The 23296-nt window shown below is 42.6% G+C and overlaps 1 protein-coding gene across 6 annotated transcripts in view; it reads right to left on the reverse strand.

Moving 5' to 3' along the window:
- Positions 1-23296, reverse strand: part of CPT1A (carnitine palmitoyltransferase 1A) — a 79602-nt gene that overhangs the window by 55003 nt on the left and 1303 nt on the right. For all 6 annotated transcript variants that reach the window (XR_013623531.1, XR_013623532.1, XM_068119827.2 and 3 more), the window contains exons 2-7: positions 11767-11944; positions 7250-7389; positions 4678-4849; positions 4315-4416; positions 3282-3419; positions 2060-2137 (exon numbers count right to left, since the gene is read on the reverse strand). Coding sequence is in view for 4 of the 6 variants with exons in the window: in XM_068119827.2 (XP_067975928.1) it covers positions 2060-2137; positions 3282-3419; positions 4315-4416; positions 4678-4849; positions 7250-7389; positions 11767-11907 (771 nt within the window). In the remaining 2 variants the exon portion in view is untranslated. The remainder of the gene's footprint in view (positions 1-2059; positions 2138-3281; positions 3420-4314; positions 4417-4677; positions 4850-7249; positions 7390-11766; positions 11945-23296) is intronic.

A 23296-nucleotide genomic window follows, 5' to 3' on the forward strand; every position in this document is an offset into this window, starting at 1 on the left:
ACACACAAATAAGTTCCAAAAAAGGCCAATTAGAGTCGATTATTAAAATGGTGAAGAGGACCGAGTGATGGAGGGAGCAATGGGAACATGGAAGTGGAACGGAGAGTAAAGACAAAAGGTCACAGAGATGTTTGAGGGGACACCTGCCATGATAGCAAAAGCATAGGATGTCAAAGGTAGCAGCAAGGCAGTGTAAGGTAGCGTGTAAGGAAGACATGCTATAATGGGCAAGAAAGAGCAAGAGTAAGGTATCTCACAAAAGCAAAGAATCCGTTTAGGCTAAACGGAGGGTGAGGCAGGATAAGGAGGCAGAAGCTGCAGCACCAGATATGGGTCATATTGGAAGCAACAAGACCAGGTTGGGTTAGGTGTATGATGACTCCACAAAGTGAGCCGTGAAGAAATTGACAATGAGACAGAATGCAGAGAAACCAACAGATTAGGAGAGTACATATGTGCAATCCTGAAGAAGGCCATGTATGAGGCCACACACTGCAACCAGGCCACACAAAAAGTGACATACCAGGATAGGCGATGCAAGAGTGCGACACCCAGGTCAGGATCCTTTGAAAGTGACTCTCTGGGTAAAGCTACATAGGCGGTGACACAACCGATCAGTCATATGACAATGACAGCACGTCAGGTCAGGTTGCATATATATTGGTGCTTATTAGTCAGGGCCCTTAGGGATATTTTGGGGCCGTTTGGTTCAAATTCTTCCAAAAGCACCAAATTTGGCCCAGATGTTGCCCATGCCATACTCTTTCGATTTTTGAAGGGCGCCAAGACGGGCGCCCCCCCCCCCGGGGGGCCCCATATTGGCGAAATACTAAATGGCCGCCACCCGGATTAGAGGAAAATCAGTTAAATAACCAAAAGGGTTGGAATCATGTATGATACCACTTTTCAGGGGTTTTCGAAGTCGAGGAATCCAATTATGATGTTATTTTGATGATTCGAGGTCAAGGTCAACCCTCAAGGTCATCTTAAAGGTCATTTTTGAGTCAAACATGTCGGTTTTTGAGTTTTTTGTCAAGATTTACGCGAGGTTCACCATTTTATGTTTCTGGGTTGGGTAATCGAACTCTGACCTTATTTTTGACAATTAGAGGAAATATTTACATGTCTATTTCCTAATTTTCAGGCATATGCAGTTCATCAGTCCAATTACAAAGGTACGGATTTTGATGTTTTATGAACTGTATGCCATATCCTTGTGTTTAATTTTTGTGCGATCATGATCCGGGTTCATGTATACATGATTGTATACATGTCATAAATATGACGTCATAGGTCATGTGACCTGGCGGCCATATTGGATTTTATGAAAACCTTAAAAATGGATCCCTGCCTTCATTTTTCGATCGATTCATTTTGAACTTTGACCACTTATAGTACGCCATGTGATTGGATGCATATCCTAATTATGACGTCATAGGTCAGGTGACATGGCGGGATGGACCGGTATGGTCCCCGGATCATACCGCCCTTGGCGCCCGTCAAAAATCGAAAGAGTATGGCATGGGCAACATCTGCGCCAAATTTGATGCTTTTGGAAGAATTTGAACCAAAATATCCCTGAGGGCCCTGACTATATAGTCTAATTTTATTATCAGTACAAGTTGGACAAAGGACATCAGTAAAAAAGGAGATCTATGAAGTGAGGTGATGGTAAATAGAAGAAAATAATAAAAAGGAGGAATGGAACACAAATAAGGCTCCCCAAGGAAAGCCTCGCACCCATTCAATGGTAAGGAAGTGAACCCAGGAACGCAGGAAAAGAAAAGGCTGTCTTTTTTGTGTAGGTCAAGGTTTGTGGAAGAGCTAGATCACAGAACTGATCAGGGCACAACAGAACAAAAGGAACAGCAGAAAGATGGGGGAAACACCAACATCAGGGTCGAGGGCCAAAATAGAGGGAGACTGAGACAAATAAGGAATGTGGGGAGGAATGAGGATGGGGTCTCTCTTGTCTTTGTTATTCGTGCAATGTGTTACATGTACAAGCCTCTCCACAGGGCTTGGATTGAAGTGAAAATGGAGGTGGTATACAACTGACCATGCCGTAGAAGTTGCTGTTGACCATGATGGGTGATCGACCACGGAGGTAGATGTACTCCTCCCACCAATCGCTAACCTGCATGCCAAGAAGGACCACTAATAGTTTGAAACTGCAGACCACAAGTTCAAAATCAAAAGGGTTTTTAATCAGTGGAAACACTAATGCCAACCCAACAATATGATCAAAACGTTTGCTTGAGATGAGAACAAAACTGACAATGTCGGTTGTTTTGAAAAGGTCCAATTGTGGCACCACACCCCCATGGTCAGTACATTGCACCTTTTTCTCATCCTCTGTTATTTCACTTTTTATGAGGCAAGATTTTGTAAGAATTTTTTTTTGTTTTTTTACAGGTACCTCATCATCCGGCAAACTTTAACTATTAATTGACGTCTTGTACATTTTAATTATTAAGAAACAATTGCACCAAAACATTTCAGGAGTGCTAATACCAGATCAAAAGGGCATAATTGCAGGTCATTTTCAAACAAACAGAGCCAGCAGTCAAATTCTAATGTTCATCATGGAAATATGCTCTGTCACCTATTCCAAACAATTAATTTGGTAATGCCCCTCTTTTTAACAAAAAAATAAGAGATTTAGCAAAATAAGTGATTAAGCAATATAATGCACCAAAGCCAAAAACAAAATAAACTAGAACAGCACTCGGTAGAGTGTATACCTTCGTCAGGCTGAACAGTTTATGTTTTGGATCCCACTGATAGATCGGATCTGGATCCGGACCTGAACCAAAATTGAATCGACTTGTTATTGTCGCCTAACCAACTCATTCACAAAGTTTTGTCATATTCCGTCCATAACGTTTTGAAATATCCTGTTACATACTGTTTTTGGCCAGATCTCTCAATGATGAAGAATCACTTTTTAAAATTCTAGTATCTGGATCCGCATCTGGATCTTCACCAACATCTAATCATTTCATCCATGTCACACACCCACCGTGTCCACAAAATTTCGTCCGAATACGTCCACAAATATTTGAGATATTCTGCTCACAAACAAACAACCAGACAGACAAACGCACAGATAGACAAGCAGCCACGGGTGAAAACATAACATCCGTCCACCACCGGTAACCATGCCGTAGAGTAACAAAGGTGGCTAATAAAATGACGTACATCCATACAATAATCAGAGCTGTCCAGGAAGCCACAATGGTTTACTGGGCAGCAGCAATGCAACACTGTCAGCTACTCACATAGTTGGAGGCCCACCACGACTTCAGTACAAGGTAGCGCTGCAAGCGTGGCGCCAGGTTCTGTTCAAATTCCTTCGCCAGCACTTTGGTCTTGGCAAATTTTTCATCGTCCATTAGAGGTTTCACAGACTCTAGGTACTATAGCAGGAAAAGAAGAGCTAAGTGTGAGGACAAATCCAGCCTGCAAAAAACAACAACTCATATGCAGCATTAAATGATAGGAAATCGAAGAATTGTACAACAAAGGACAATTAATTTTCAAAATGTGCATGCAAATATTACATAGGTAAATGCACGAGCTAAACAAATGACCTTTGTAACCACAGGCAGTAACTCCGATAATCCCTCCCCTTGAGCGGAGAGCAGTGGTAAAGCCACAGAGGATAATGTGCAAATCCACTGCAAACCACAGCCCAGCAATTATGAAGGAAAAAAAGACCATTGAGCTTTACATAAAAGTGCAAGGCACTCCGAAGCACGATATCAAACAAAACTGTTTCATCGTTTATGCGTGAAATTTTCAGATAAAACGTGTCAGGTTGATCCACCGGTGTGAAAAATCCCCTTCACTTTTAGATAGGATGAAATATATATATAGTCTAACATGGAGAAAAAGAGAATGTTTCACTGAGAGAGTAGACCTCAGGAATATAACTGGTTCCCCTGCTCACCCCTACCCTCCTCCCCCCCAAACCCACCTTCTGCTGTGCTTGATGTTAAAAAAAAGTGTTTGTTAGTGGATTTTAGGTAAGAAAACAAAGCTCAACATCAATTATAATCTCCCAAAGCCAATGGAACACTTTAAATTAAAACCTAAATTTAAATCCCATAAAAATAATTCCAACAATATTTTCACCCTGTCAAGCGGAATCGAGTGAGAAATCAATCCTGTTAGACAACACACAAAACGTTATTGCTTATCATAATATGCGAAAGGACAGCAAATTCTCATCGTTTTAAGAATGTTCATGGATTACAAGAAAACTCCAATAACATAAGAGACTGACAATATATGGCATGATTAATTACATACTCTGTTCATAGTGTCCTTTACAGCTGGTACAGGCAGACGGGGCAGGAATGCCTGATAGCTGTATAGCATGGCAGTACTGCTGTGAAACAGCTTCATACTCATCTGAGAAAAGGAACAGCAAGAATGGCAACCGTCAAGGTCATCTCTCCTCTGCACATAAAATTTGCGGTGCAAGTCGAGTCGACTCACTCGTATTCTATCCTTCTGTGGTGGGCATTTTAGCTTCCAAGGATGTGACCACATATAAACTCGAGAGGATTTACATTTTTATTCTCAATAAAACACGAAGAGCAATAATCTTCATTTCAGCATGACAAAATGGGCACTTTTGATAAACCCTCCAACCGTAGGCCCCATGCATACATGCCAGACTTTGGTGGTGAAGCCGATGGTGGAGTGCTGTTGAAACATCCATCTGTGATATGAGAGCAGTAGTTTGAGCATGTTGCGCAGTGTGAAGATCAAGCCGAGCCACAGACCCGTGGCCAACAGCAGGCTACTCACCATATCCTGGCTGTCATGGGACAGGTACTCACTGCCAAGTGCAGCAATGGGTAAGGGTGATGGCACAAAATTATTTGAATAATTTCACAAAGATATAACAAAATATAACAAAGAACAAAATTATTTGATGAAATATCAGAGGTTGAAAAGAAACACAAAACAGAATAAAAACCCATGAACCGCTCGTAAACAGACACATCCTTTAAACCTTTTGTTCTAGAAACATATCTAAAGTCTAAAGATCTCTAAAGGCTATATTAACAATATTAAATTATCCTGTAAATATGTATCTAGTTTCGGCAAGTCATGTCTGACTTTTAGTGACATTCATGATCAGATTTCTGTGTTAAAAGAAAACCCAATCCTTACCAACATAGCACCATATCCACGGTTCTTCTTTCGTAAGCAGCAGAAGGCTGTGGGATAGTATCATTTTCTGAGGGCACATCTGTGCTGGTTAGGACAGTAATTTGGAAGTTGGCCATGGTGCCAGCGATAGCGTGCCTACTCTTTGCTAAAAACACCATGGGATCTATAACATGCACAAACTAATGTCAGAGACGGGTCATCAGTTTAATGTCCATTCGAGGGATGGTACACACATTGACGAATCAGTCTGCCTGTGAAACACCAGAGGGTGGGGCCAAATTGATATGGCTCTTGCTACTTCTTGCCATGTGGTGGTCATAACTACTAAGTTTGGTGAATTTCTGCCCAACTGTTTAGGATAGTTTGACGGACGGACAGACAGAGAGACAGACATACGGAGGAGATTACAATATCCCCCAGTTTTTTAAAAGTTTTTTTTTATAGCAGAGGGATAACAAGCAGGTTATTTTGGCATATATTATTTTGCTCGTATTTTTTTCGGCCATCTATGGTACAGCCTTTTAACATCTATCTGTTGGCGTACTGCAAGCAAGTGATCCTTTAAAAACGTCTTTTATAAAAAATTTACACACACAAAAAATACCATCAGTCCTTTTTGTGTACAGAAATCAACATATAGTTTGGTGTGTGTGGGCAGTTAAGCAAACCTCGGTAATGTGGTAGCTAATTGCAGCACACTATAAAACTAGAGAGGTTCCAGGGAACCTGAACTCAACTGGTCTATATCAATATGGTTAGAATATGCATAATAGAACCACAAACTATATAGTTTATATTTGCTAAAAATATATGACAAGAATTGATTTTTCAATATGGCCGCCCTCCCGCGCCCATTTTTGGGCGTGCACCACCCAAATGCAATCCCAAAGTAGTTTGTCTTAAAGACGCTGCATAACAAGTTTCATCACCTTTGATCAATATTTGTGACTTTTAGAGTGCAGACGTCGAATTGTTTACAGACAACAGACAGACAGACAGACACAGACAGACGACAGACGGATGACGGACGACGGACACTGGGTGTCGACAAAAACTCAGCTGGACATAGTCCAGTTGAGTTAAAAAACAAAAGGATATTTTTGTGAAAGTCCTATTAAATTAACTTTTCCTTATTACTGGTGCTTTAATCATTGCCTGACACACCAAACATAATACCACAGTACAGCAGGTCTGCTTCTTTGAAATATTTAGTGTATGGCTCATACATACAGTATGGCCTGATCACTTCCATGGCTTGGAAAATTTCATCATCATAATCATAATCTCTAACGTTTTCTACAAAACTCAAATCCAAAAGAGAAAACAAGTCTCTTCATTACAGTCCAATTCATCGTTCCACTTGTCCGCTATTATAACCTATTTAACTGTGTGCGAATCTGTTCCACCAATGAGGTGCATGAGCCAAATATGGCTTTGAAACATTTGGGTGACAGAAATGCTTCGTAAAATGCTTCTCAACACTTGTGGAACCTGCTGACTTAAAATTTGCCATCTCGACTATTAGCTATCAAATCAATCTTAAAATGACTTGTTTTTTTTCTTTTTTTTACAACTGCTTTTTCTTAATTGTTATTCTTGTCTTTCCAAAGTACTTTGAGATTTCACTTCAAACCAAAAAGCTCTGTATAAGATATTCATCATTTGATTAAGATACTCTTGACGGGGATTGCGATACCCTTGACACTCATGACAAGGAACCTCCAAATCCTGGACGGGTGACCACAATGCAGCATGGCAATTATGGCATCGACATACTCCATATTTATTCTTTAGGTATTTTAACAAAATGGACTCGTGTAAATGTAAACAATTGCTCGAATAAAATGAACAATAAGTATATGCAATCCCATAATGAAACAACCCCACTAATAATTTTGCTATTGAATGACTCAAATTAACATCACGCTGAGCCTAAAGCAAAAGAGAGTATAATCATTTGTATCATAGTTAAACAGCTAAAGAAATCCTCATGCATTTGAAGCAATGACAAATTCATAAACAGCTTAAAAGTATTAAAAGGGAGTGGTCGAAAGAACTGTACGTGGCTGGCAGGCTCTGCCGAATCTTGTCGATCATTCCCAATGATGGTTCCATGCGGGCGTATCGTGTCGCCATGATGGCCACAACGACAACAAACCAGGTGGAGGGAGTGGCAGGGTACATTCCTGTCTTTATACTGTTCTGCAATCACAAGGGTATCGATGTTATAATCAAACAACACCCATATGTTGCATTCCCCTCAAAAGTTTCTCTCATTTATTAAACCAGCACAGAACCCGTCCTCATGGTCCCGTAATTATGGACGGGATGACTTGTACCATCCACTACAAACTTGCATATAGAGTCTTTGGGTCCTCCCCTGGCCCTGAACCCCAGGGACTATGACTATTTTTTACCAACTAAAACATTCCTGCGCACCCACCCATGAACAAACGTGGCATGTTCAAACGATACAAGAACTCGTTTTGAACTCATTCCATCCAGTGATTCAGTTCTCATAATGCTCCCACTTCAAGAAATGAAACTTCCTTTTTTTTTTAGACTGCATAAATGCTTCCCGGGAACACCACCGGAACCCGAGTACAACCACTGGCTTTCAACTCATTCTGTCCAGGGGTTTAGGAATGCATATAATTCAAACAAATAAACCCTCTAACAAACAAATAAATAACACCCATGAAACACACAAAGTTCTAAAATCACACACACACACACACACACACACACACACACACACACACACACACACACACACACACACACACACACACACACACACACACACACACACACACACACACACACACACACACACTTATGATGATTGTTGTTCCCATCTTCAATTCATATTTGAAATTTGTAACTTGTTTATTATTTGCCCCCCAAAAAATTGAAAAATTGCACTGTCAAACAAAGCTCACAAACCTTACAATTTTAGTATAAAACATTGGGCAATTAATTCCCAAATGCAATAAAAATGATAAATTATGACAAAAACAATAGCAAAACAACAAGAATGACCGCAGTGTGGTCACAACCTGCAACAAAATCCAGTAACAGTAACACAGCCTGGTGTTGGCTTAGCGGTTAGGGTGCCGGCTTGGGATCCGAGGATCCTGGGTTCGAATCCCGGTCGATCGCTGAATTAACGCCAGGGGGGTTGACTCAGCCTGTCATCCTTCCGAGGTCGGCAAATTGAGTACCAGCTTGCTGGGATAAATGATCCCGGTGTGTACCCCGGTTTAGAATAGGTACACCGTATCCCTGCGCATCGTAAGAGGCGACTAAGGGTTGGCGTCAGGAAGGGCATCCGGCCATAAAAACATTGCCGCAAACAGGGAACCATGATCGTCATGGGGCCCGCAAGGGAAATGCTCTAGCGGGGAAAATGGCCTTAAAACGATCATTCATTCATTCATTCAGATTGGGAAACGTGCATTTAAAGCACTCTGAAAAGATGAACATCGCGTTTGGGAAACATATATAATGCGCTATTAAAATATTAACTCGATATGTCTCATCTATGTCAGCCTCCACCACAGTTATATCAGAAGGAGCTGATGTGTCACAGGGTCACGGAATATTTAACCCCAAAAGGGGCCGTTCCAAAATTACGTAATGCAAAAATTACAGTGCATGACTTTACTGCATCATTAAAATGATGACCACATGTGAAAATTACATTGAAAAAATTACATGAAATTTAGCAAAAAATTACATGAAATGAAAATTACATGAAAATTACAAAAATTACATGCATCATTAAACTTTACTAACAATTTATATTCGACATCGTTTCGATTTTTCAGGGTACCTCATCGTGAGTGACACTCGATCCAAACAAGTCACCATGTCTTAGGCCCACCAGAAAATCAAGATGGTGACCATATTATTTTGTCTGAGTGCATGGTGGGTGGAATCAAGTGATAAATGTGGGTGGTGTCCGACAACTGTCCGACAAATGGAGGCACGTTTCAAAAATCGACCCCCAATAAAAAGCATCACACCAACAACAACACCAAGCACGTGGAATTATTGTAGACCTGTGACATTTCGCAGGTAAATACCCACTATCAAACTATCGACAAAATTGCACAACAACAACATGCATTTTAAGGCCATTTTCCCTGCCAGAGCGGGGGCTAGCCTTGCGGGCCCCATGACAATCTTCTCCATTTTGCCCTATTTTCTACATCTCTCCTTGTTAACCCCCTTTCCCGCATTTCTTCTTCCACCACCATTAGCCAAGTCTTCCTCGGTCTTCCCCGTCCTCTACTTCCTTCTACATTCATTTCCATCACTCTTCTCAACCAGTCACTTTCATCCTTCCTCAATACATGACCAAACCATCTCAACCTGTTTCTCTTCACAGCATCAATCACAGGCTCTATTCCCATCATCTAACGCAATTCACCATTTGTCTTCCTCTCTCTCCACGATACTCCGCACATCCACCGAACCATTCGCATTTCCACCCTTTCCAGCCTTCGTTGCTGCTCTACGTTCATTACCCATGTCTCGCTCCCATAAATCATAACACTTCTCACACATGCAGCATACACCTTTCCCTTCAGTTTCAACGACACTCCCCTCCTCGTCAGCACGCCACTCAGTTCCCGAAACTTCTTTCATGGGCATCGCTCAACAAAATTGCACAAAGAGAACAATTCGACAGAGAACGACAGTAACCCCACTGCCACCCACTGTTTTTTGTTTTTTTACAGTGCCTATGAATGTGATGCGTTTGAGATATACTTGAAGATACTGACTCCTTAATAATATCGACTTTCATTAAAAAAAAAAAAAAAAAAAAAAACTGTACCAAAGACAAAAAAAATATATCTACTGGTTCCATACATTCAACCTCTTAACCTCCGACCAGACTGTGGGTGGATATTGTTTTGCAGAATGGATTTAGGCTTTGTTAAAACTCGTTCATGAGCAATCACACTTTCTATCTATCTTCCCTCCAAGCATCTCCCAGCCTGTTTTGCTAATCTCTGCAGTTTTATCAAATCATCTCTTTTGCCACCACTGAACCAGACAAGAACCGTACAAGATAACAAGCAACTGTACAAGACAACAATGGATTCAATAAGAAAAATGTTAATACTAGTGATTAAGAAAATTTTTACAGGGCCTAAGAATGTGATGCGTTTCAGGTAAAGATTGATTTTTGAAGCAGCACGTACCATTTTTAGTCTTTGGTATGACTTGAGCCAAACTGGAGGGGTGTTTTTTAGGAGACACCACAACAAGACAGTTATTGTTGAACCCTTTGAGTACGGGATTTTTTGGGATAATGCCGGGATCCCCAGCAACCTAAACAAATTTTTAAAAAAATTCTCGGACCTTGATAAATTTGATAAAACGGGATTAATTTGGCATTTTGGTACGGGAATGCAACCACGTACTGATGATCGATTTATAGGTGTAGTTGATGACGTGTAGTAACGTCATCCGGACACAACTTTTTCGCGGGTTGCGGCACTGGACGTCATCCATACTCAAAGGGTTAAAGGAGACAGGAGACAAGTTATTGTTTTAGGAGGATCCTTACAGGATGGCCGTTGGCTCCCTACGGGAGCTGATCATCCCATTAAATTTTTTGTATACAAAGTCAAGGCTCAAGAAAGAGCTAGAACACAGAATGGATCATGACGCAACAGAACAAAATAAGCATAAAGAGAGGAGAGAAACACCAACAGCAGGGCCAAAGGACAATTAAAATACATGGAGATGGACAAACAAGGGATGCAGGTATGAATGAAGGGTACAGGAGGATGCAAGGGAGGTGGACAAGATGGATACAGAATCAAACTGTGAGGAATTAAAAACTTGAAATTTGGAAGGAGACGGGGATGTGGAGGAGAGTTGACATGTGTAGAAAGTAACATCGTTTTGGATTAGGGATGATCTGAGATGGTGGTGAACAGCTGTCTGGAAGACTTGGAAGGAAGAATATTGAAGAGAATGTGGAAGTTGGTTCCACAGACGGGAAAAAATAGGAACACTTGAATGGAGGTGAGCAGCGATTCTGGATTTTGGGAGTCTCACCAGATGGAGGTTGATGGTGGACTACATGCTCCCTGTACAAACCTGGGAGGCGGCAGAGGGTGCAAGACCAGAAAGGAGGTGGTAGAAGGCAGAGAGACCACCGACCTGTCTGTGATGGGAAAGCGATAGGTCCATAGACTTAGGTTCTTCGTGGGAGAGTCCAATAATCTTAAAGGCCTTGGTTTCCACGGCATCAAGCTGAGCAAGTTGTGAAGCAGAGGCACCAGCCCAGAGGGGAGATTCTTTATTCCATCAAGCTGCAGCTGAAGGCTGTATTGGTTTTAAAAGTGGTTGCTTCACTCAACATCAATGAAAGTAGAGATGTTCAAGTAGCAGACCGTATTCAAACTTGATGACAGAAAGGTTCATAAAACCTTGACAATATCGAGTTTACATAAAGCAAGATAGCAAATACGTCATTCTGAAACATTCGAGGCAGTGATGAAAAGCCGCTATATGACAAGGACAAGCTTAAAGCTAACACAAAACTTCCAACTTCACCTTCATGCGAGAAAGACGCTTCTTCCATGAACGCAGCCCTGACTGGTAGACCTGCCAAAGGGCTTCATGGCTCAGATGCAAGTCAATACCATCGGGAGTAACGGTGAATTGGAAAGCCACGGCCTGATGTGCTTCTGCCATTTCTCTCCCAATTTGCAAACACCACAAGCTGAGTTTCCTATGGGAGAGCACAACAAGTAATCAATCAATCATTGGCAGAGACGTTATAGCGGTGCAATGCAGTGCAATCTACACTTCATCAAAAGCAAACATACTTGCCATTCCCAGAGAATAAAAACTTGACCTGCTGCAGACTATATCCTTGGCATGAGCAAACAAACGTACCAACTGCCATAAGCGTGCGCCACTCATGTCAATGGCACACTCGGACTCGCACTGCAGACCCATCAAATGCTTAGGCCTTTACCATCAGGCCATGGACTTAATCCAGATAAATTAATTCATTCAGGTCATCTATTTATCTATAACGTTTCTGTTTTATAATTCTTTTTTTTACATACGAACTGGGAGCGGAGATATCGGTAACACTGGGAACATGCTTTATTTGGTCCAGCTTTAATAATTGCAGAGGATGCTCTGACAGTGAGGTATTACTTCGTGGGGGCACAGTTCCTATGGCCACTTGCTACAGAGGCGGTGACATTCAGGGCGGTGGTGGTGTGTGCAAGACATGGACTAACCGGTTTGGCCACGACTCTGCGTTATTTCCTTTTCACAAGACCTCACCATCACCTGTGGAATTCACTGCAGATCGAGAAGATACCTGCAGAGGTGGCTTTCACCTGCAGAGGTCGAGTACAGCCTACGGGAGGTTGACCCATGACCCATGACCCATTGACCCATGCTCAAGGCAAATAATTGGAGATGCTCCGAGGTCTTCGCGAATGTTTATTAACTGCAACAGTACGCGTATTTAAAATGAACACCATAAGTAGGACTCACCTCTTCTCTACCTCTCACCACGTCCATCTCGAGCTTTTCCTTTCCTCTCCGACAATATTTATTACCCACTTTCATGTACATGGTGTACACAAGAGGGGAGGTGGGTAAAAAAAATTCCACCATGTTTGTGTTGCTGAAAATAATAATTAATGGCCCCTTAACTTCAATGCCCTGTCCTCCAAGTCCATTCTTACCATGAACTGAATGCAACTTAACAGTTGGGGAGTGGGGATATTGTGGAGTGGTGTGGACTGGGGACTAAAGCACTTGGGGAGTGGGGATATTGTTGTGTAATAACATTAATATTATGCCATTATATGGTGTTGTTATTACTTTTGTTATTAGAAGCAAACTTGGAAAAACTACACGGAAGCGGCAGGAAGGGTCGTGTTATTAACCCTTGTGGGGTATAAACACTATAGCAGATCTACAATCAGGAGCGATAGTCGACGTGATAAGCAGAGATTGTCTCACGAACGTCGGGGTTCCTCCATATTTCTTTCAGTTTAGTGTTTAACAGCATTAGAGACTGTTTAAAAGGTAATAATACGTGTTTATGGTTTATAATATTTTTTACTTCTGGTAGGAGCACAGAAACGCCACAAAACCTATTTATACACGTTAACATGGCGTTTATTCAAGGAGGAAACACCCCTTGAGGAGGGGGGATATTATTAGTATTAATAGTGTTTTGTAATAACATTAATATTATGCTATTATCATTAGAATAGTTATTACTTTTGTTATTAGAAGCGGCTTTGGAAAAACATCACGATAAAGTTAACTTAACACGGATATACACCTTAACACGCAACCCCATTGGTGAATAAAACACGCTTGGAGTGGGGGTTGGTGGAGTTAAATCGCTACAACCTCCATTGTGTGACCCTTAGTCTCCCTGGCAAGTTTGGTTGAGATTGGATAAGTAACAACCGAATGAATCACGGTCAAAAATCGTCAGACAGACAGACACCAAATTGCGTATTTTAGTATGATGACATATACTGTCGTGTGACTACCCTTGGTGAACACCGTAGTGTAGCACGGAGGACCAAACGAGTCTTAACACTCCGAGGCGTTCAGTTCAATGGCGGAGTTAATACGCGTGGGGAGCAAACGGGGAAGACACCGGAGACCTTACCTTCGCTGGTCCCACCGGCAGTCCTCAAATCTGAAATAAATAAACTCAAACAACATGAAAATGTACTGTACAAAAATACAGGCTTTATTAAAGAAGGAAGTTGAGGAAGCGATTAAAGCAATGAAGAATAGAAAAGTGGGAGGGCCGACGGGAGTTGTGGGAGATATGTTGAAGGCAGCGGGAAATTGGGGTGTGAAGAGAATGACAGAGATCTGCAATCTGGTGGTGAAAAAGGCCGCATTCCAGTGGTTTGGGAACCGAGTACCCTCGTCGCTCTATACAAGGGGAAAGGTGACCCTCTGGACTGTGGCTCGTATTGAGCGGTAAAGTTATTGGAGCATGGAATGAAGGTATTGGAAAGGGTGTTGGAGAGGAGGATAAGGAAGAAAGTGAAGATTGACGAAATGCAGTTTGGATTTATGCCAGGAAGAGGAACGACAGACGCGCTGTTTATTGTGAGGCAGTTGAAGGAGAAGTACATGGAGAAGAGGAAGAAGTTGTTTCTTGGGTTTGTTGATCTGGAGAAAGCATTCGATAGGGTTCCACGTGAAGTAGTGACATGGGCATTGAGGAAGTTAGGAGTGGAGGAATGGTTGATCAGAGTAGTGATGGCAATGTACAAAAGAGCGCGCACAGCTGTAAGGACGAAGGACGGGAACAGTGGTGAGTTTGAGGTGAAGGTGAGAGTGCATCAGGGGTCGGTACTAAGTCCACTACTATTTGTAGCTGTGATGGAGGTGCTGGCTCGGAACGTAAAGGAGGGTTTACCGTGGGAGTTGTTGTATGCAGATGATCTGGTGTTGATTGCAGAAAGTATGGATGGACTGAAGGAGAAGATGAACAAGTGGAAGGAATGTATGGAGACGATAGGTCTGAAGGTGAATATCGGAAAAAACAAAGGTGATGGCAAGTGGTAAAGCATGTGGTGAGGTGGAAAAAACTGGGAAGTGGCCATGTGCTATGTGCAGGAAGGGTGTCAGAGTGAACTCAATTCAATGTACAATGTGCGCTGAGTGGGTTCATCAAAAATGTAGTGGTTTGAGAGGGTCATTAACCAGTGTGGCAGCTACATTCAAGTGTAAGATGTGCACAGAGGGAGCTGCAGATGGAGGAAATGTTGAGTTGGATCTTGGAGACGGCGTGAAGCTGGAATGGTGTGAAAACATTTTGTTACCTAGGAGACATGCTGAATGGAGAAGGTGGATCAGACTCGGCAACGGTTGCTGGAGTGAGATGTGCATGGAAGAAGTTTCGGGAACTGAGTGGCGTGCTGACGAGGAGGGGACTGTCGTTGAAGCTGAAGGGAAAGGTGTATGCTGCATGTGTGAGAAGTGTTATGATTTATGGGAATGAGACATGGGTAATGAACGTAGAGCAGCAACGAAGGCTGGAAAGGGTGGAAATGCGAATGGTTCGATGGATGTGCAGAGTATCGTTGAGAGAGAGGAAGACAAATGATGAATTGCGAAAGATGATGGGAATAGAGCCTGTGATGGATGCTGTGAAGAGGAACAGGTTGAGATGGTTTGGTCATGTGTTGAGGAAGGATGAAAGTGACTGGTTGAGAAGAGTGATGGAAATGAATGTGGAAGGAAGTAGAGGACGGGGAAGACTGAGAAAGACTTGGCTAAAGATGGTCGAAGAAGAAATGCGGGCAAGGGGGTTAACAAGGGGAGATGCAGAAAATAGGGCAAAATGGAGAAGATTGTCATGGGGACCTCAAGGGTAACCCCCACTCTTGCAGGGAAAATGGCCTTTAAAATGCCTGTTGTTGTATTAAAGAAATACCGGTAATCAAAGAATGCATGATAAAATAAAACTAAATTCATAAATGGAGCACTCCCACAAACAGACTCGAAATCAGACGATGGGATAAAATAACTAGAAAATAAAACGTGTTATTTAGTAGAGGACTTAGCTCAAATCGGCTAATGTGTCTCGCCAGGAATCGTCAGGCCCCGCGCACGCAATCCGGACGAGGCTATGGTGTTGGCGGGAAGCAGGCATCAGTAGGCCCTCGTTCACTAGGCCGCGCTCGTAGGCATGACGTCGGCCTCCCGCGCGAAGCAAACGAGCAGGCGTGCAGCTCGCTCCTCCAGCCGTACCCGTCTTCGTCGTACTCACGAGTGAAACTGCAGCCCTCAGTCCGCAGCTTTGCTCTGCCTTTGCACGACCACCAGCAAGTATAGGAACGCGGCCATTCACGATGAAGCTTCCCCATGCATAGAGCAAGCACAACCGTCCACTTTGACATCCAGTACCAGAAGGAAAAATGTCCGCCGCTCCAAATATCTTGTACACGACGCTCTGACGTCATCCGTGCCTGCTTCACCAATCAGCGTATGCCACCTCTTTGTAGTCCATCTCTGCTCCTATCAGCAAGTCCCATCTTACCTGGGCTTGTGCCAATCAAATCCCCCCGTCCAATCACGGCTCCTCGGGATGTGGCCTCACGGATCTTTCGCGTCCTGTTTGGTTCCAAAGTCAGGGTTGTCAGCAGCAATGCTTCATGCCTGGCTTCCGGTGGTTTTTATATTAGTGTATTTAATTATGGGTGTCGATTGCGTGGCTTGGCTATATGTCTAGTGGGGTGTCAAAAGGAACAAAGGTATAGATTACAGAGGTATTGACACACAGGGGATTAATTAACATCATCCCCAAACTAATTAACATGACCCCACCCCTCGTGATGGTAACGAAGATACACCTTACACAACATCCGCGCTAAACAAGTACTTATTACATGGTGGTTCTTCTTCATCATCATGATATACGGTGCATGCTAATTTATGCAAATCTACCTGGTTCTAAGTTATCACTACCCCCTACAAGTACAAACGTAACAATACTTATATATATATATATATGTTTTTTTTAACTCAACTGGACTATGTCCAGCTGAGTTTTTGTCGACATCCAGTGTGTCGTCTGTCTGTCTGTCTGTCTGTCTGTCTGTCGTCTGTAAACAATTCGACGTCTATGCTCTAAAAGTCACAAATATTGATAAAATTTGATGAAACTTGTTATGCAGCATCTTTAAGACATAAACTAGTTTGGGATTGCATTTGGGCGTTGCACGCCCAAAAATGGGCGCGGCGGGGCGGCCATATCGAAAAATCAATTTTTGTCAATCTGGTACTTCCTAATGTAGCTGGAAGGCTAAAACTTGGTGTGTAGACAGTATGTAACAAACCTCAACACATATATTACGGGTTTTGACGATGTCCGAAAAATGACCTCATCATGACCTACATACCATACATGTATATTGTTTGACCAAGTCTTTCTAAATAAATTCAAGTCTGAAATCTGAGAAAAGTAATTGTAGTTTTACTTTTCATGTCTCACTTAAAACTCAATTTTTTCTAGTTTCCTGTTTAAACATGAGATACCTTCAACGTTACTGTACCTCTTTAGCACATATAAACTATATCGTTTGTGGTTCTATTATGCATATTCTAACCATATTGATATAGACCAGTTGAGTTCAGGTTCCCTGGAACCTCTAGTTTAGATTTGTACCAACATGCAATGATCTACTTTGGGTAAGAGAATGGAATATTTAACGTCCATAACCTAGATTAGAATAGACAGCCAGCTTTACGTGCTCCATTGAATTAGAACATTACCCCCTCCCCCAATTCCCCCCCCCCCCCCTCCCCTCCCCTCCCCAACCCTCACATAATGTGACTCCACTGCAGATTATCATTTGTATTGATGTCGACAGCACACAAGATTAGCTTCCCTGCAGCCAATCAGCACCATCCGAACGTCCCTCGGCATTCCATAGATGCCTTCTATCCAAGTGATATCACTCATATCAGGGATGCTTAGCTTAGACTTAGAGAATAACTACAACATCACACAATAATACAAGTAAATAACATTAAATGCTAAACAACAATAACACTTTGGAGGACGGGGAGATGGTAGTTATCCCAGGAAGAGGATGAGGAAGACGAGGAGATGAGGGCGGGAGCCCCCAAAGAATGGGAGAAATACAACTCTCATTACAGGAGCGAAGGGAACACATCTAATTATTGGAAAAGAGGTGATCAGGGGATTAGCAGGACGAGGAGGTTGAGAAGGATAACGAGGGTGAGAGGGATGAGAAGGACGAGGAGGATGAGAAGGACGAGGAGGATGAGGAAGAGGAGGATGAGGAGGAAGAGGAGGATGAGGAAGGCGAGGAGGATGAGGATGATGAGGAACAGCAGGACGAGCAGGACGACAAGGGTGAGAAGGACAAGAAAGACGAGGAGATGAGGGCGAGAGCCCTCAAAGAATGGGAGAAATACAACTCTCATTACAGGAGCGAAGGGAACACATCTAATTATTGGAAAAGAGGTGATCGGGGGATTAGCAGGACGAGGAGGTTGAGAAGGATAACGAGGGTGAGAGGGATGAGAAGGACGAGGAGGATGAGAAGGATGAGCAGGACGATCGAGGAGGATGAGCAGGACGATGGAGGATGATGATGTGGATGAGGGTGAGGTGGATGAGGATGAGGAGGATGAGGGTGAGGTGGACGAGGATGAGGAGGATGAGGGTGAGGTGGACGAGGGGAGGAGGAGGCGGGGGAGGATGAGCAGGACGATGGAGGAGGATGATGTGGACGAGGGTGAGGAGGACGAGGGAGGGGGATGAGCAGGACGATCGGGGGCGATGAGCAGGACGATCGAGGAGGATGAGGTGGTCGACGAGGGTGAGGAGGACGAGTATATGAGGGAGACAGCCCTGACAGAATGGGAGAAATACAAGGGAAAAAACACGTCCAATTATTGGAAAAGAGCTGGTCGGTCGGAGGCTGCTCGACACAATAGTTGGCCAGCCAAGGGACGTAAAAAAACTTTTGATGGCATGGCGTGTTAAAAGCAGTCATCCATGCTTAATCAACTCTACATGTGATGGGGACAAAGATGTGACCGGATGACATTCTCAGTTTTGACCTTAAAGGTCATTTTTTAGGTCATAAACGTCATGTGAGGTCAGATAAGTAATATTTATCTGTTTTTTGCAATATATTTGGGACGAAAACAATTGAGGCCCCAAACGAGGAGAGATTCGATAGGCCATTGTACTGGGCTTTTTTCAATAAATTTGCATAATCATAGATACAAAGCATCATGGGAAAATTCAACATGGCTGCCAATTGAGGTATTAAAAAAGTCGCTCTAAAGTAGAGTAATGCAGTGTTTTGTTCTCTAACTTCTATACCATTCAATATTTTAATATGAAACTTCACAACTCTATAGCTCAACACCTGCTTCCATTTGAAATCTGATCTGCATAAGAATCTATGCAAAGGATCATGGGAAATGTAAAGGGCAACCACATAGCATCCTCAGGGATCGTGTTTGTGTTGTTAATGGTCATTGTCGGCAATACAGAATAGCCATACAGAATATGGCATTCTAATGTTGATCCTTTGGTCAATCGTAATAATAGGTCATTCTAAGAGTCTTTTTGGGATCTTTAAGTGTCCGTATGGGAACTGACAATAGTACAGCGGATAAGCTCTCATATTTTAACAAATTGTGCATTTTTTGAGAAAAGCATGAAATTTCTAGCATAGTCAGTATATACCATAAGGTTTATTTTCAGATGTGGAGGGAAGTCAGATTTGACCTCTGAGGACCGTGAGAGGTCAAATCCAAAATGGCCACCAGTCCACCGGGTCTAATGTTCAAACGCGCTTATAGGTGTCATTTCCAACTAAATTGGGGATGCCCATTCATTTGGTGATACTTTTGAGATCGCCAGAACTCAAGGACATGCATTTAGGTCACGGTCAAGGTCAAATTACGTTAAATATCTATTTTTATGATACTGCAGTTGGAACTGCTATTGGAAAAAGTTCATTTGAACTTTTAAAACTTTATTTTTTCAGGTACAGGGAGGGATAGGTACAGAACACCCAAAGACCAGAAATGATGAAAAAAAGTGTTTACACTGCAAGGAATGATGCAATAACCTCTGAAAAAATAACTGTAGTTAACCAAGTATGTCCACCAAAGCTTACCTTAAATCAAGTGCAATGATGAAAATTGGTAATGATCTAAATCTAACAGTCTCCAGAACAGAAGCACAGTGCAGTGCAGTGCACTTGAATGCAGCTTTGGCACTTGCAGCGTCCAGTGCACCCTTTCTTGCAGCCACATTCGATCAATTCATGACACGATTTTGATGCTTCAGGAAGAGTGGTCCAAAGAGGCTGCCACCCAGTTGTCTCCTTTGTCCAGCCCCAGTCAGGTGGGTCTGGCATCTCTGGATCCATGACCAATGCCTGGTTACAACAGTTGGCCTGGTAGCAAGTGCGCTTGATATGCTGCTTGAGTGTTGCCTGGGTTGGAGGAATGTTCTCTAGAGTTCTACACTTCTGTGTGAAGAGCTGTTTCCTGGCATCATTCACTTCCGTGCTCTCACTGGTTCTATCGTACATCAGCACCACAAATCGCTCTAGCAGTAACATTGAGCCTTCACTGACCTCACTTGGCATGCCTAGGAGTTCATTGAAAGCATCATTCACCTCTGGGCATCCCCAATTTAGTTGGAAATGACACCTATAATGTTTTTCTACACTATTTGGTTCCAAAATTAAGCGCGTTTGAACATTAGACTCGGTGGACTGGCGGCCATTTTGGATTTGACCTCTCACGGTCCTCAGAGGTCAAATCTGACTTCCCTCCACATCTGAAAATAAACCTTATGGTATGCACTATGTTAGAAATTTCATGCTTTTCTCATAAAATGCACAATTTTTGTGTTTATCTGCTGCACAGCTGATATCAGATACAGCTGGTCATATCAGATACAAGTTACATTGTCATATTTGCAAATCATCGGGCATATATTTCATTTCTTGTAATATTTCTCTGGTAGATCCACATGTTGATGGTTTCCCACAAATCATAAAGCATCGTGGCATGTCTGATTGCCAGAAATAGTGCTTTAACTACAGAATGAAAGAATGTAGCTAGAGGAACAAGATTCATCCCTCCGTCCCGTCCTCCATCCCTGATATCTCTTCTGAGATCAACCATCGAACTAGAGAATTTACACGAGTCAATCTATTGTCCTGCAGGGTTGCTCCAGTCCTCTGCATCACAACCACAAGCAGGAGTGCATCTCACGTTTGGACAAGAGGTATAAAGCGGTTTAAAACACACACGGTCATCGCGTCCACTCCAGAAGGTAAAAATCAATAGGAGAAGTACAAGAAACAACATTATCCGATCTCAACGTCCCTCATGACAAACTTCGTGTCGATCAATGGGTTATTTGGGTTAACGTACTCAAGGTCCTCCAATCACCAGCGACACAAAAATAACCGCCGAACGGTAAACGGTCACATATTACCTACGGTCAACCTATAAACCAATTCGAGTGAGTATAACCTAGTGATGGTTACCATGACATCCCGGTGGTGAAAGTGAGTATAACCTGGTGATGGTTAACATGGTAACTCGGTAGTGAAAGCGAGTATAACCTAGTGATGGTTAACATGGTATATCGGTGGTGAAAGCGAGTATAACCTCGTGATGGTTAACATGGTAACTCGGTAGTGAAAGCGAGTATAACATAGTGATGGTTAACATGGTTTATCGGTGGTGAAAGGGAGTATAACCTAGTGATGGTTAACATGGTATCCCCATGGTGAAAGCGAGTATAACCTAGTGATGGTTAACATGGTATATCGGTGGTGAAAGCGAGTATAACCTAGTGATGGTTAACATGCTAACTCGGTAGTGAAAGCGAGTATAACCTAGTGATGGTTAACATGGTATCTCGGTGGTGAAAGCGAGTATAACCTAGTGATGGTTAACATGCTAACTCGGTAGTGAAAGCGAGTATAACCTAGTGATGGTTAACATGGTATCTCGGTGGTGAAAGCGAGTATAACCTCGTGATGGTTAACATGCTAACTCGGTAGTGAAAGCGAGTATAACCTAGTGATGGTTAACATGGTATATCGGTGGTGAAAGGGAGTATAACCTCGTGATGGTTAACATGGTAACTCCGTAGTGAAAGCGAGTATAACCTAGTGATGGTTAACATGGTAACTCTGTAGTGAAAGCGAGTATAACCTAGTGATGGTTAACATGGTATCTCGGTGGTGAAAGCGAGTATAACCTAGTGATGGTTAACATGCTAACTCGGTAGTGAAAGCGAGTATAACCTAGTGATGGTTAACATGGCATCCCGGTGGTGAAAGCGAGTATAACCTAGTGATTGTTAACATGGCATCCCGGTGGTGAAAGCGAGTATAACCTCGTGATGGTTAACATGGTATCTCAGTGGTGAAAGCGAGTATAACCTAGTGATTGTTAACATGGCATCCCAGTGGTGAAAGCGAGTATAACCTCGTGATGGTTAACATGGTATCTCAGTGGTGAAAGCGAGTATAACCTAGTGATTGTTAACATGGTATCTCAGTGGTGAAAGCGAGTATAACCTAGTGATTGTTAATATGGCATCCCGGTGGTGAAAGCAAGTAAAATCTAGTGATGGTTAACATGACAGACATCCCGGTGGTGAAAGCGAGTAAAACCTAGTGATGGTTAACATATGGTATCTCGGTGGTGAAAGCGAGTATAACCTAGTGATTGTTAACATGGCATCCCAGTGGTGAAAGCGAGTATAACCTCGTGATGGTTAACATAATATCTCAGTGGTGAAAGCGAGTATAACCTAGTGATTGTTAACATGGCATCCCAGTGGTGAAAGCAAGTATAACCTCGTGATGGTTAACATGGTATCTCAGTGGTGAAAGCGAGTATAACCTAGTGATTGTTAACATGGTATCTCAGTGGTGAAAGCGAGTATAACCTAGTGATTGTTAATATGGCATCCCGGTGGTGAAAGCAAGTAAAATCTAGTGATGGTTAACATAACATCCCGGTGGTGAAAGCGAGTAAAACCTAGTGATGGTTAACATGACATCCCGGTGGTGAAAGCGAGTATAACCTAGTGATGGTTAACATATGGTATCTCGGTGGTGAAAGCGAGTATAACCTAGTGATGGTTAACATGACATCCCGGTGGTGAAAGCAAGTAAAACCTAGTGATGGTTAACATGACATCCTGGTGGTGAAAGCGAGTATAACCTAGTGATGGTTAACATATGGTATCTCGGTGGTGAAAGCGAGTATAACCTAGTGATGGTTAACATGACATCCCGGTGGTGAAAGCAAGTAAAACCTAGTGATGGTTAACATGACATCCCGGTGGTGAAAGCGAGTATAACCTAGTGATGGTTAACATATGGTATCTCGGTGGTGAAAGCGAGTATAACCTAGTGATGGTTAACATGGCATCCCGGTGGTGAAAGCGAGTAAAACCTAGTGATGGTTAACATGGCATATCGGTGGTGAAAGCGAGTATAACCTAGTGATGGTTAACATGGTATCCCGGTGGTGAAAGCGA

This window comes from Myxine glutinosa, chromosome 1 (assembly GCF_964187855.1).
Source record: "Myxine glutinosa chromosome 1, kmMyxGlut1.1, whole genome shotgun sequence".
In the NCBI taxonomy this organism is placed as follows: Eukaryota; Metazoa; Chordata; class Myxini; order Myxiniformes; family Myxinidae; genus Myxine; species Myxine glutinosa.